The sequence below is a fragment of the Cydia fagiglandana genome, chromosome 15 (assembly GCF_963556715.1).
Source record: "Cydia fagiglandana chromosome 15, ilCydFagi1.1, whole genome shotgun sequence".
NCBI lineage: Eukaryota > Metazoa > Arthropoda > Insecta > Lepidoptera > Tortricidae > Cydia > Cydia fagiglandana.
In genome coordinates this window covers 16,022,179-16,036,280 of record NC_085946.1, presented here as the reverse complement: position 1 = coordinate 16,036,280, position 14,102 = coordinate 16,022,179, and the positions used below count along the sequence as shown (strand labels likewise).

At 37.2% G+C, this 14,102-nt stretch overlaps 1 protein-coding gene across 1 annotated transcript in view; it reads right to left on the bottom strand.

Moving 5' to 3' along the window:
* The window catches only part of LOC134671513 (protein PALS1-like), a 254,037-nt gene that overhangs the window by 120,368 nt on the left and 119,567 nt on the right, over positions 1–14,102 (bottom strand). Inside the window, exon 6 of the mRNA XM_063529378.1 lies at positions 12,176–12,304. Coding sequence (XP_063385448.1) covers positions 12,176–12,304 — 129 coding nt within the window. The remainder of the gene's footprint in view (positions 1–12,175; positions 12,305–14,102) is intronic.

Sequence of the window (14,102 nt, the reverse complement as noted above, 5' to 3'; positions counted from 1 at the left end):
AAACAATCCGGACAGCAAAAGTTGGGCGTCCCCCGCGGGCATGGAGGCCTAATTAACAGGAGACTATTGACTGCGTGGGTGTATGGAATGGACGTTGCTGTAGATAAGGAAACGTGAGACAACAGAACGGGTCGGGTTGGTTCCGGGGAGAATACTTTTAGTGTCAGGTTACAAAAGAGTACAAGGGTCTACGATAAACGTAGGTGGTCATACCGACACAGTTTGACACGTAACAAATCTATTACGAGTAGTATCATTTCTATTTTAACATTACATAATTACATTAAACGAGACACGTTGACAGCGCCTGTATATATGTATATTTTTTGTTCGTAAACGGAAAATTCTTTAAAGTATCAAATAAAATATCGAATGTTGCTATTTGTACAGTATTTGTGTTAAAAAACGTCCATTTTGTTACTCTCGTGTATACACGCCAATTCAAAGCAAATCGCCAGTTGTTTTTCCTTTTTTTGCGTCAAAATACGTCGGTTTTGTTAAAATTTTCCCAGTTTTAAACCGAACCGGTTTGCTAAGTGTACTAGCGTAATACAACATTCCACTGACCGTTGGCCTATTGTTTGGCTTTGTTTCCTCTTCCGGTTCATTTTTAAACTTTGAATTTACACTTTTATTCGGAACTACCGTTTTGTATCGTTACGCATCCTGCCTCAACACCCTTCAATTTTGTGATTAATTTAGCTTGCTGCCGCTTCCAACGTGTTGGATACAAGAATTTTTCGTTAGAATTTTCCGATATCATTCCCCGTAATGGGTTTCGATCGGTTTAAATCCGACCATCAATATTCCGGATACCAGTCAGTGGTGTAATTTCTCATTTTCGAAGCAGCAAGTCGCGTCGCGAAATTATATTTTCCCCTAACACAACTAAGCGTGAAATTTAGTTAGCGGACTCCATTCGGCGAGGTCCCTTGCGCGTAAAAATCAAAGTTGTTTATCTGTTTTTGACAGGAGAAAAATAAAAGGGTCCAACTTAACCAGAAGACGAGTAGTCATGCGGGATCTTTTCACGGATTTTATAGGAGACAATTGGATTTGCAAGAGCGTTTCTTTCCGTTATCTTTTCTGTTTGCGGATAGGTAAATATATGCGCTTGTTTATATGCAGGATATTATTAACATAAATCATCTCAACGCCGCTTGCGACGTCGTGTCGTAAAAGTGACATAATTTCAGATTTTGCTTACGTTTTTCTAAATGCTGTTTACGGTCTCGTATTTTAGGGTTATTGCTGAAATTGCCTCTCAAAACATTACCACATAAACTTGAAGTTAAAAAGTACCATATTTTAGATAATACAAAAAGTCATCCTTTGCAAATACCACAATATTGCTCTAAAAACAAATTTAATTACTTTCTGTGAAAATATTTTAATTTGTTTTTCTCAAACATGCAATGAAATATTGATGTTATGTTCCTTATAATAGGCTGCGAAGTATGACGTTTCAGGTGCGGCTAGGGCAAAAGGTCGTTAATGGAATTTCATACACATCTTGCAGGCCTAGGCCGGCAAAGTCCTCTTTTTTAATTTTCATTTCACAGATATTTGTGACACAGCATCGTGGCATTCATCCATTAAAAAAAACTAGAGGCAGTTATTGCTTTATGGTTCGTAATGACACTCTGCCACTACGCCTATAAAAAAAAACAAAAAACAATGTTTGCTATAATTTGCAGTTTTATTTGTATAAAATCAACATGAACTTAATAAATAATACATTCTATAATTTTAAATTATAAATTTAACTACACAAATAAAAATCTTTTCTCAAACATGCAATGAAATATTGATGTTATGTTCCTTATAATAGGCTGCGAAGTATGACGTTTCAGGTGCGGCTAGGACAAAAGGTCGTTAATGGAATTTCATACACATCTTGCAGGCCTAGGCCGGCAAAGTCCTCTTTTTTAATTTTCATTTCACAGATATTTGTGACACAGCATCGTGGCATTCATCCATTAAAAAAAACTAGAGGCAGTATTTGCTTTATGGTTCGTAATGACACTCTGCCACTACGCCTATATAAAAAAAAACAATGTTTGCTATAATTTGCAGTTTTATTTGTATAACATCAACATGAACTTAATAAATAATACATTCTATAATTTTAAATTATAAATTTAACTACACAAATAAAAACATTTAAAATATTTCATCTAAACGTTAGCGGTAAGAAGGTCTACTCAAACACGCGTAGTTATATTTTTTAAATTGTTATGGAGGTAAAGTTGAAAAATATTCATTCTATTTTATTGAATTTATGGTGCGTTGTTGATTTTTTGACTTTAATATGAGTTCCGACGAAATAATGAAAGTAATATTAATTGTAATCGTAGGTGTTGGAATTGGCAGCGTAAGCAGAATTGATTTTAAATAACTTGCTGCCTCTGCCGCCAAGTCAAAGACGAAGTATGTATATGGTTGCTTATGGCAATTTTATTATTTGAGAAACTAAGAAAAATGGCTTACAGTTTATTAGAAACAGTTTTGTGGCATATTTTAAATGAATCTAACTACAAATTCGTCAACACTGTGGAAATTATACTTATTTACTCCATGCATAAAGCAACGATGTATGTGAAACATGATATCAACATGAAAGGCTATGTAAACCTTTGTGACGAAAACGACAGTCAGACGGATACAAGGCGAAAAAATCAAAGATACATGAAAATATACGGGTAGTAAAAATACACGACTCGTGTAAAACATACGCGTGATAATGATATAGGTACGTGTTGGTTATATTTTGGGTGTAGTTTACTTTTAGTTTTTTCTATAAATAAAACTTGGGTTTCGTGGATTTTTTATTTTATTTATTTCATTGCATGTTTGAGAAAAGCACTATACATACCTCGGCGGGAAATGGGGTTGCCCGCGCTCAGACCTATCCGGCCTCGCTTCGCTCGGCCGTCTATATGTCTTCGGCCGGCAACCCCTTTCGTCCCGGCCTCTGTAGTAATGTACTATTATTTCAAGTACATACTACTACATATTATTTTATCGGTTTAACACAATAAGTACTGGGGGCCGATTTTTGATTTTCGATCGCTCGATTTCGTCACTCGAAAATCGGTGGAAAACCGTGAAATGCTAATTTTTGAAGTACGATTGATCGAAATTTGGAATCTATTGGTATTGACCACTCGATTGCAATTCTATTAGTAGAATTTAAATGCTTAGTAGTGGAGATATTATTTAACGAAATACACGAAATCGAGTGGTCGAATTTCAAAAATCGGCCCCCTGGTAGCATTTTAACTGTCATACCGCTTTTAATTTATTGACTTCTTATGGTACCTACCTAACTATATTTTATGAACGAATCATTACGTAAGTAATGAGTTCTAATAATCAAACTGTAGTTAAGTTAGAGTAAGAACTTGCGAAGTTAAAAACGAAATTGAAATAGTGCCAGTCGCAAAATGATAGAAACGAAATGAAACCCCGGAACTGAATGCTATTCCAGTTTCCAATAGACGCCAGTGAAAATAATCTAAATATGAACAGCCAGACCATACACGTGTCACCATGTCAAAGTAACGCGACGCAAGAAAAGGGACCAAGGAAAACCGTAAAGAGCTTTTAGGTGTGCTGGGATTATTCAGTAAACAAGGTAATTCCAGGATTTTGAAATATAAATTAAGCGTAACGGGCACACTGGCAACATTATTCTAGACGCCATTTATCTGATTTTCCGCTGCCGTTTGCTCCAGTAGCATTACGTATACGCGAGCTACTCCGTGGCAACTATTGTTTTCTGTGTTTTGTCCAAATGCCCATTAATTCATACCATAATAATTACACAGATAAATTCATATTTTTTAACACGAAAACTTATTTTCTAAAGCCTGTAACATTTTTGAATAGTACGTTTATAAAGCGTTAATTAAATCAGACAATAATGGCATCAGATTAAATGAAGACTCCTGCTAGACCGGGCCGGGGCCGAGCCGGGGCCGGGCCGGAGCTTCCAGCGTTTCGTTTTCTATTGAAAGCACCACGTGATCACCGATCAGCCGCCGAAAATGACATGGCCGACGCCTCGGTCCGGGCACGGCCCGATCTAGCGTGAGTCAACATTTAAGGAAAATTTCATAACTCGTGGCTTTCGAATCCATCACGAACTCACCCAATAACCTTTCGAATAACCCTAACGCTACGTCTTACGTAGGCGAACAACGCGCGAACGCGGCGCGGCGCGGCGCGGCGAAAGCGGCCGCCGCCGCGCCACGCCGCGCCGCGCCGCCTGACATTCGCGTGCAAATCGCGCCGCACCGCGTTCGCAACGAGATCGCTTACGTAGGACACTTCTATGGGCATCAAAGGATTGATTTCGCCGCGCCGCGCCGCGCCGCGTTCGCGCGTTGTTCGCCTACGTAAGACGTAGCGTAACACACCTTATACGCTCAAAGTAACGGGAAAGCAGAACTTGACAGCTATCAAGTGAAAGATTGAAAAGATGAAACGATGAGCGAATCAAATACCGCGCCCGAGCGGATTGACGGAAAAACGATTATAATTGACACATGGAGGATTGAAAAGCAAAGCTCGGTCTCCCAGATGTTTCCTTATAATTGGAATACGACATACACAGCTTAAGTCAGACCGAGAAAATTCTGCAGCGATTTTGATAGCCCACGCAGTGCATGTGTCATTGTAAATGTCAAACTTCTATGAAATTATGACGTAGAAATAACACTTGCACTGCATGGGCCATCAAAATCGCTGCAGACTTTTCTTGGTGTAACTATATTTGATAGAGACTCACAGTGTTCCGTCTAGAACAAGCTAGGTGGACAAAATTCATTATCAAATTTCCACTAATGAGTAATTAGATTAGATAAATAACATTCTTAAACCCCCAAACCTATCAATAGATCATGCTTAACTTTCTAATTTTATGAGTTATAGGGCGCCGAAGTCAGCTAACGAGGTAAGTACAATCGCACAATTAAATCAGTTGCAATTCTGTGATGCGTTCAACAACATCTCTTTCAAGTAAAACATTATATTGTGGAAAGTTGTAGTAATGGATCTTATAGCTGACGGTAAGCACTTTATATTTTTTATTTAAACATATTCATAGAGTCTGGCTAGCCAAAAATTGTTGACAGATATTTCGTTGTTGTATCACCAATTGTCTATGATTTAAAAAAAAAGCTAAAAGTCAGTTGTCAATGTATGTCATTCATTCAAATTGTTTGCGGTTTATAAGGGGTTTATTTTAAATAATATTAATAATTTCTATACTGAGTGAGGTTTGCAAACTATTATTTAAGCTCGTAAATAATTACGACAATGTGCGATGTCGACGTGTAGCGTTGTATAACGAAAAACTGCAATGTTTACAAGTCCTAACCAAATGTAAACAAATTAGGAGGTTGGTGCTCTATAAATATTGTGATACTTTAAGTACTAGTTCTAACATTTGCCTATTACTTTGATTAAGTACGTGAATTTATTAATGCCTGAATCTCATAAACAGGACAAGTGTATAAAGAAACGAATAAAGTAAAAGTTCTGAAACATATCTATAAAATCTAAATATTGGAACGTAAACATATGTGTTTGTCGTTGACTGTATTTAAATAGTGGTAGAAATTATGTGAGCTGACTTTGAGTGCACGTAAACGTTTATTTAACTTATTTCCTTAGGTACCTTATACTTGTGCACAGAAAATCAAAAATATTGTCTAGTATCAAAACTATAATTCCTACTACACAAAGTGTGACCAGCCCCAGTTTTATTGAATTTCCCGCCAAACATTTGTGTAAAATTTCAGTAGCCAGACTCTATCTCTCGTAATAGTGCCATATATATAGCATTAAAAATGTACTTTAAAAATGTTGATTTTTTTCTAAGTTATCGAACTTTGATAGACTGGGAAACACTTGACAACACTTGACAACAGTCTAGATTTTACATATTATGTACTTCCATTATCCTTCTTTATGATGGTGTATATTTCATTTTTCACAAATTTTCACAACATTTTTTTTTCTTTTTTTTTGCAGAACACGTTTTCTCTATTTCAAGGAAGGGGTTTTTGAAGAATGGACAGATAAGGGGAAAAATGACGGAAATTCCCACCTTTATCAGTTTATATTGGTAAAATATGAGTTACGAGATTTCACGAAAGAGTCTGAGAGACGGTTGAAAAATATTTTAACCAGTTATTCATCAAAACTGAATACCAAGTGGAATAGTGCGTCAAGATTAAAGAAGCAATTTGTGGAAAAGTTTAAAAGTGGTCTGGATGCTGGCCAAAATATAGAATTACGAGTGTGTATAACTAGAGCAAGTGCATCAACGTCGTTTGAAAATGTTAGTCCTGCAGGAATACCCAAATTAAACTTCAAAAGTTCCTCTTTCAAAACGAAAAAACGCTGAATTAAAGATCTGGTACAATTACGTAGTTTTTTAACTGCTGCTGAAATCCCGATTGATTCGTGATCGGCAGCAAATAGAATACGGCAAAAATATTAGAGAAAATACACATAAGCCAACGTAGTCTTGTTTTTACGACAACAGTAGGAACTTCAATGAATTCTAGGCAGCTAAGTGTTAATGAGGCATTATCGTATTATATTGAGTCAAAATCGACAAATACAAACTTACACGCAGAATAAAAAGTGGTCAATGAAGGCTGATCGTCATAAATATCCATACTATCATTATTTGCCCAATGCAATAGGTACATGCGTGTTATATCCTTCAGAAGAACTTCAAAAAACTTACACAAAACAAGGAAAACAATTATTATTCTGATATAATACATGAGTTAGAACAGATTATTGGGTTATTAATAATTAACAGATTTATAATTAATTTATTATTAATAATAAGTTAAGTTTTAATTAAATTTCTATATATTTTTTTTATTTTTTTGTATATTTTTAAAGTAAATAATTTAAAAAATAATGTATCTAATGAATTGTAAAATTTTGTTTATTAATGTGTTAATAAATTATTTGTAAAAAAATATATAATTAATTTAAATATATATTTTATTTTAATTTTTTTACTTTTTTTCATGGTATTTTAAAATTTTTAATAAATTATATTTAATTGAACAATATTAACCAGAATACTACCCAAAAACATAAAAAAATAATTTTGTCCACCTAGCTTGTTCTAGACGAAACACTGTGTGACTGTTTTTCCAAGCCAGGCAATGTTTGGCATAGTAGGCAATGCTGACGAAGTTGACGGTAGTGCACGAATAAATTACAGCAGCGGTCGGCAACCAGCGGCCCGCGGGCCGCATGCGGCCCGCCAACCTCGCGCTTGCGGCCTGCGAGCCTCCCTGGCTATTTTGTATGTAATACTGACGAACGACAATGTCTGCTAAAGTCACAAATATTACCAAAGTGCGGCCCGCGTCATCTTCGTTAACTACTATGTGGCCCTTGGCTGCTAAAAGGTTGCCGACCGCTGAATTACAGGAATAAGAAAAAGACACATTAATAGTGTTTCAGCCTATTTCGTCATGTGCGTGCCAAATGAAATGACAAAGATACCCTTCATATACCTCAATGTGTTCTCCAGGTGTTTTTATTCTCGTGTTAATGAATAAACCACAATACGTATACGGTGAGATTGCGCCGGCGGTGTAGCAGGCGCCTAATTGGAATTTACTGAGTACAGTCACCGCAGTTAAATCTTTTACGGCCCGACTCGAATAATGCTTATAAGAAGTCACAGCGGTACGATACCGACCTGTCTTACCTATCAGTGTCAAAAGTAACAATTTTTTTTGTTGTTGAAGAAATGTCACTTTTGACACTGACAGATTTGTATCGTACCGCTGTGACTTCTTATTAAGCATTGTTCGAATCGGGCCGTTAGTAGAGGTAAGGATGCGAAATATGATCGACCGAGATAAATACCTATAGAGAGGAAAGATAGCTATTTTTTAACGGGACCTCATTACTAAGACTCCACTGTCCGTCTGTCTGTCACCACGCTGCATCTCATGAACCGTTATTTCACAGATGACGTATTTCTGTTGCCGCTATAACAACAAATACTAAACAGTACGGAACCCTCGGTGGGCGAGTCCGACTCACACTTGTCCGTTTTTTAGGATTTGAACTTTGTTTTGTAACCGTTCAACATAACCTAACCTATAAACACTGCCTCGAATATAATCTATGCTTCATCTTTCGAAACACTATGAATGAACTATGATAGATGCGTCAATCGATCACTAAATTCACAATACGCTTTCAGCTTTTAGAGCCACGAGCGACTTTCAACCTTCTTATAATCAGTATAAAGTCTAAAATATATAGCATTTTATCAAAAGGATATACAGGGTAAAAAGCTACGAACGGTCGGAAATGATATTAGAACCGTATCCTGAGTGGGAAATGCTTCTTGGGAGGAAAGGTCAAATGATATTTGAGCCTTTGACATCTCACTTACAATAGATTACGTTAACTGACACGTGTAAGGCCCACTTGCACCATCTCACTAACCCGGGGTTAATCGGTTAAACCGTTAACCTAATGTCAAATTGTACTGGTAACCATGGTAACTCCAGGTTTAACCGGTTAACCCCGGGTTAGTGGAATGGTGCGAGTGGCGCTAAGTCGTGCAAAGATAAAGCCTGAACGCTATCCCGGCATTTTGCCACGGCTCATGGGAGCTTGGGGTCCGCATGACAACTAATCGTTGACGATTTGACGTAGATACAATTGACGTAGGCAGTTAGGCACTAGTTTTTAAGGAAGCGACTGCCATCTGATCTTCCAAACCAGAGGGGAAACGTGTAAATTTATAATAATTAAATATGTATTAGAAAAAAATCAAACGTGCATAGCTGTGGTTGATATACAACAAATTGTGTCAAAATATTTGTAAAATAATGTTAATATCCAGGGAGGAAAATGAGCACTAAATTTGTATGAAAAGGCAATTTCGCGCGGGTCTTAAGAAACGTGTCATCAAATCGTATTCTTTATTTCCTAATTCCCCAAAATCTCAAATCGATATCACCCGTGACCGTCTCGAAAGTCGAAACTATACGCATGTCAACTGTTTTTCACCTTTTTATCTTACTGCAATAGTAGACCTTATACTGTTCAAGCTAAAGTAGCTTTTGCAGGCGCAGAATTTAAGTGAGATAAGAGTTTTCAACGACATAATTTTTATATTCGGAAGCAGATTTCATACTCGTTGGATATCACGTTCTGTCTGCTGTGGGAAAAAAAAAACGTCTGTGCGTTCTATGAAACTACGTGCCTGTGAATGTTTTTGATGTTTTTGTGAAATGCCGGCCAAGTCTACAACGGTTAATATAGATAACAGAAAACGGCTGTTACACTGCACTGATCAACAAATAAGTTTTTGGTAAAAAATTCATTTTTGGTACAAGCTTTTATCGCTGACTGTACTTTTCTTACGACAGACAACTAATACTCATCGAGACAATTCTAAAAACCCCTAACACAATTTGGTTGCGTTCTTTCATCACAGAGTTCCTATGGCCACCTCCTGTCTCCATCATCAGATCAGCTCGATGATACCATAATATTGCATTGTCATCCGATTTATACATGCATGTAAAATTTCAGCTCAATCGGAAACCAGCTGCAAGATTTCATTACATAATAGTTACATACAGGTCGACCTAATAAAAGCTTTTTAAAAAAGTCATAAACAATGTCAAGTTCCATAACTTATGACAAGGTAATATTTTCGTTGACTTAAATGAATTGAGCCTATAGTTCGTTTTTTTAGCATTAGAAAGAACTTGAAAGAAGGTAAGCGATCTTGGCATGTCTTTTAATTGAAAAACGCTTTTTAAAAATCAAAAACTATTACTTATGAAAGCAGAAGAATATAAATGATCGTATTAGATTCATAATTGTTACATATTTGCCGTAACTTATTTTTAAAATGTGTTGTTCAATTAAAAAACACATCACGATTATAAACTGAAATAAATGTCATATACTAAGAAAAAGTGACCAAGGCCTCCAGTGCCCCAGGCTGGAATCGAACCAGCGTCCTCTGCTATCGCGGCAGGTGCCTGAACCACTCGGCCACCAAATATTTCCTCGAAATAATTTAATTTGTTCAAATACTTCATTGTATTGATGGGCAGCGCCATCTCTCTCGCTAGCTCGGTATCATCATGGGAATGATCCAGCTAGAAGGGTTCGAACCATACTGTTCTACCTTAGAGATGGCTAGGGGGCGCCACAAGCCTTCAGTAAAAAAGTGCATATACTTGGAAAATTTGACTAACGTTTCTGTGACCCCGGTGGCCGAGTGGTTCAGGCACCTGCCGCGATAGCAGAGGACGCTGGTTCGATTCCAGCCTGGGGCACTGGAGGCCTTGGTCACTTTTTCTTAGTATATGACATTTATTTCAGTTTATAATTTATATAGTAGTGTTTCTACTTGATAAAAACAAATTAAAATATTTCCTCGAAATAATTTAATTTGTTCAAATACTTCATTGTACATCACGATTGTTTACCTAATTTCGAATGCTAAAAAAAACGAAGTATAGAAATAAGTATTATTTTTAATAACAGAATATAAATATGCCGATTTTTTACACAATATTTTGCCCAAAGGATCAGCATATACCTACTGACCAGGACTTAGGGATTTTTTTAAATTTTATCTGTAAGTTTTCGTAGTGTTTTTATTTTGTTGTAAAAATCTTATTAAATATTGGTTTTAAAAAGAATTGATTTTTGAAATGGAAGGTATGGCCGTCACGCGGGATTTTACTTATAATTTGTCTCAATGACTCTAAAACTACTTCTGTTTAAAATTTTGCTGGTCAGAGTCCTCGAAACTTAAATAGAGTTGGACCAAGATAAGTCTACAGCGAACCTGATAGTACAGAGCGTAGAAGTTATCTTAAACGCCAAATTTTAATGTCTATGAAGTTATGACGTTAATTTAACCATAATTAGTAATTACCTAAGCACCTACCTACGTATTAATCGTTTCTACATATTGATGTAACAAAAGAATGCCGATGTAGGTTTAAAAATGTATCAGTATTAGTAAACATTTGTAATAAACGTTTAGTGCGACAAAGACATATGTAACTTCGTATAAGATGAATAAAGTCTAAGGAAAAAACGTGCCTCGGAAATCAAGAAAAAGTCATTCCCGGATAGATGGCGCACACAACTTTGGCCTATGCTCGGCTAGATGGCGTGACGACACCGTTTCATATTTCACAATTTTAACACATAGATACCAGTGAATGAACGAGCCATGTTTATGTATAAAAATACTAACATCATTTATCCATGTATTATACATTTTCTGATAATTTTATACGTTTTCATTTTGAGTTTTAGTCCTGTGTGGATAGATGGCAGTAAATTTACTGAAAATTTACTATGACAGAACCCCTCTGTACTATGAAATACTATCTATTCTCTTTGGTAATAGTGTGAAATAAAACTAAAATCTATATAATGTAGGTACCTAAGGTAAGGTAAGGCAAGGTAAGGTAGAATTTTATCGTTTTAGAAAAGTGGTCCCCAGGTTGGAGACTATACATACACCTTTTAATTTCTTCCCAAGTTCACAGTAGGTTTTCTCACGATGTTTTCCTTGACAGAAAATCTAGTGGTAATTATCCAATGATATTCCGTACATAAGTTTCGAAAAACTAATTGGTACGAGCCAGGATTTGAACCCGCGACCTCTGGACTGAAATTCAGCGCCGCTTCCAAGACCTAGATTATCTATTTATAGTTTTTACTGCTAACTATTTGTATCTCCTTGATCTGTTATTGTACTTTAAATTAGCCGAGACTTGGATAACGCAAAAAATCAGACAAAGTAACTTGCGTCAACATAAATCTAGACCAAGAATCTAGTCCAAGTAGCCGATTAAGATTAAAAAGTTAAAATGTTGGATTATAAAAAAAAACCGGTCAAGTGCGAGTTCATTTAACGCATCGAGTGTTCCGCAAATATTAATACAACTCAAATATTTTATGCAACTTTATACACGAAAGGTTTTTGTCCAGAAGTATACTTGTGTACAGCGCCAGCTATCGGCAAATGGGCTCACTAATTTGCACGACCTAATGTATGTATGCTCTCGGACATTTTATTTCGTCTCTATCTTTAGTGCTACCTCCATTGTTAAAGCTAGCTACTAACCTGATATTTCTTGATAGACTCCATCTGCTCTTTAGTGACATCGTGTGCAGGCGGCCGCGGGGGTGCGTCGCGGGGCGCCTCCCGCGGGGGGATGGCGGGGGCGGCCGTCTTCGCGGTGCCGTTCACCTGCTGCGGGAAAATGTGTTGTGAGATAGTGGGATAAGGTTGAGTTTTGAATGGTAGATGGAATTTGAAACCAATCTCTATGCAGCCAGCATCAAAAACATGATCATTTTTTAATTCTAAGGAAATAGGTACTTTTGCTTACGTGACTTACGTTATATTAGTCGTCACAGTAGTCGTCATGCTAGTATGATTATCTGATTTGATGCAGACTGTACATGGTACGGATACAGAGCACACCGGCTGAGTGTGCGTATTAGGGTGGTACCTATTCTACCTGTCCAATTTATTTAGCCAATTTCATTGCGTCTCACTCTCTCAGTAACCAAACATGTGAGACGGAATACCTACACATTGAACCAATATATTGGACAGATGGAATACCACTTTTAGACGTGTAAATGCACTAAAATATGGTATCGTCTTGGGTCGCCCCATTAGTTTTTCGTCAATTTCTTAAATTAGTCCTATTCTGCTTTCGTCACCCATTCTACATTCGTCACAATCGTCGGTGGCTTTCAAAGTAGAATGAGTGCCGAAAGCAGAATTGGACTAATTTAAAAACTTGACGAAAAACGAATGGGACGACCCAAGACGATACCTAAAATATTAGAACCATTCGGTGTGCACAGGAATTAACCTTTTCGACGCCATGTCAAACACGAAAGCTTTCACTCGGACGCCACGTCACCGAAGTATCAAAACTGAAATTAAACTTTATGCATATGCACGTAGGTCTATGTTGCTCTGTGGTCTGTGACCGCTTAACCGTTTTGGCGTTGGACCTGCGGTGCAGATATATGTATCGATCATTGGCGTCCAAAAGGTTAAATGTGACTTTCGCTGAGCGATTGTAGCAGTATTACTGTTGCATAATAGTACATTACGATACAAGTGCGAATTACCTTTTCGCACGTGTATTGTACGTTTTACAGTAGGTACTAGGTACATATAGCGTTTTAAATTTTTGACATAGGCACGTATTGTCCTTAATCCCGCCTTATGGCTCCTCTACACGATGGGCCAGCGCCGGCCACTCCAAGGGACGCAGCCATGCGGTAGAATGAGATAGCAATATTACTTGCTCCCTTTAACGCATAAATGTGTCCCTGGCCGGTGTTTGGCCATCGTGTAGAGGAGCCATTAGAGCGGTAAAATAGCACCATACGTACTGTAAATAATATAAATAGTGACAGATATAACGTTCTAATCGCGACAGTAATGCGGCAACGACATTATCGCAATTTAATAAAGAAATGACATCGCCTGAGATCCTCAAATCCTAATTAATCACTTGTAATTTAATATATAATCGCCTGCGCTCGCGGTGTTCCGCCCTTAGGCCTGTGCCTAGTTATTCTGTAATAACTAATAGTACCCCTTAGGGCTCATTTAGACGATCCGACAAACTCGCATGCGAGTTTCATTACATTGCGGGTTTTGATCGGTCGGTTGAATTGGACGTAACGTAACCGCAATGCAACCCAATCCGCAATGTAAATGCGCGATTTCGGGCGCCGTCTAAATCAGCCCTAGGGCGATACTCGTTTGAACGCCTTGCAGGTAGCAGGTAGTAAGGATTAAGGCACATTTTTCTTAACTGGAACACCGCGAGCGCAGGCGCTTGTACCTACAGTTATGTTAGTTAAATACCCAAATTATAATAAATAATAATCACAATAATACAGGTTGGTCTATGATTTTTTACCGTCCACATTGTTGAAAAGTTAATGAACTTTGTTATTTATAGTTTGTATCTTAATTTTTAGAGCACCGTACAAAACTTTGTTCACGGTGCTCTTAT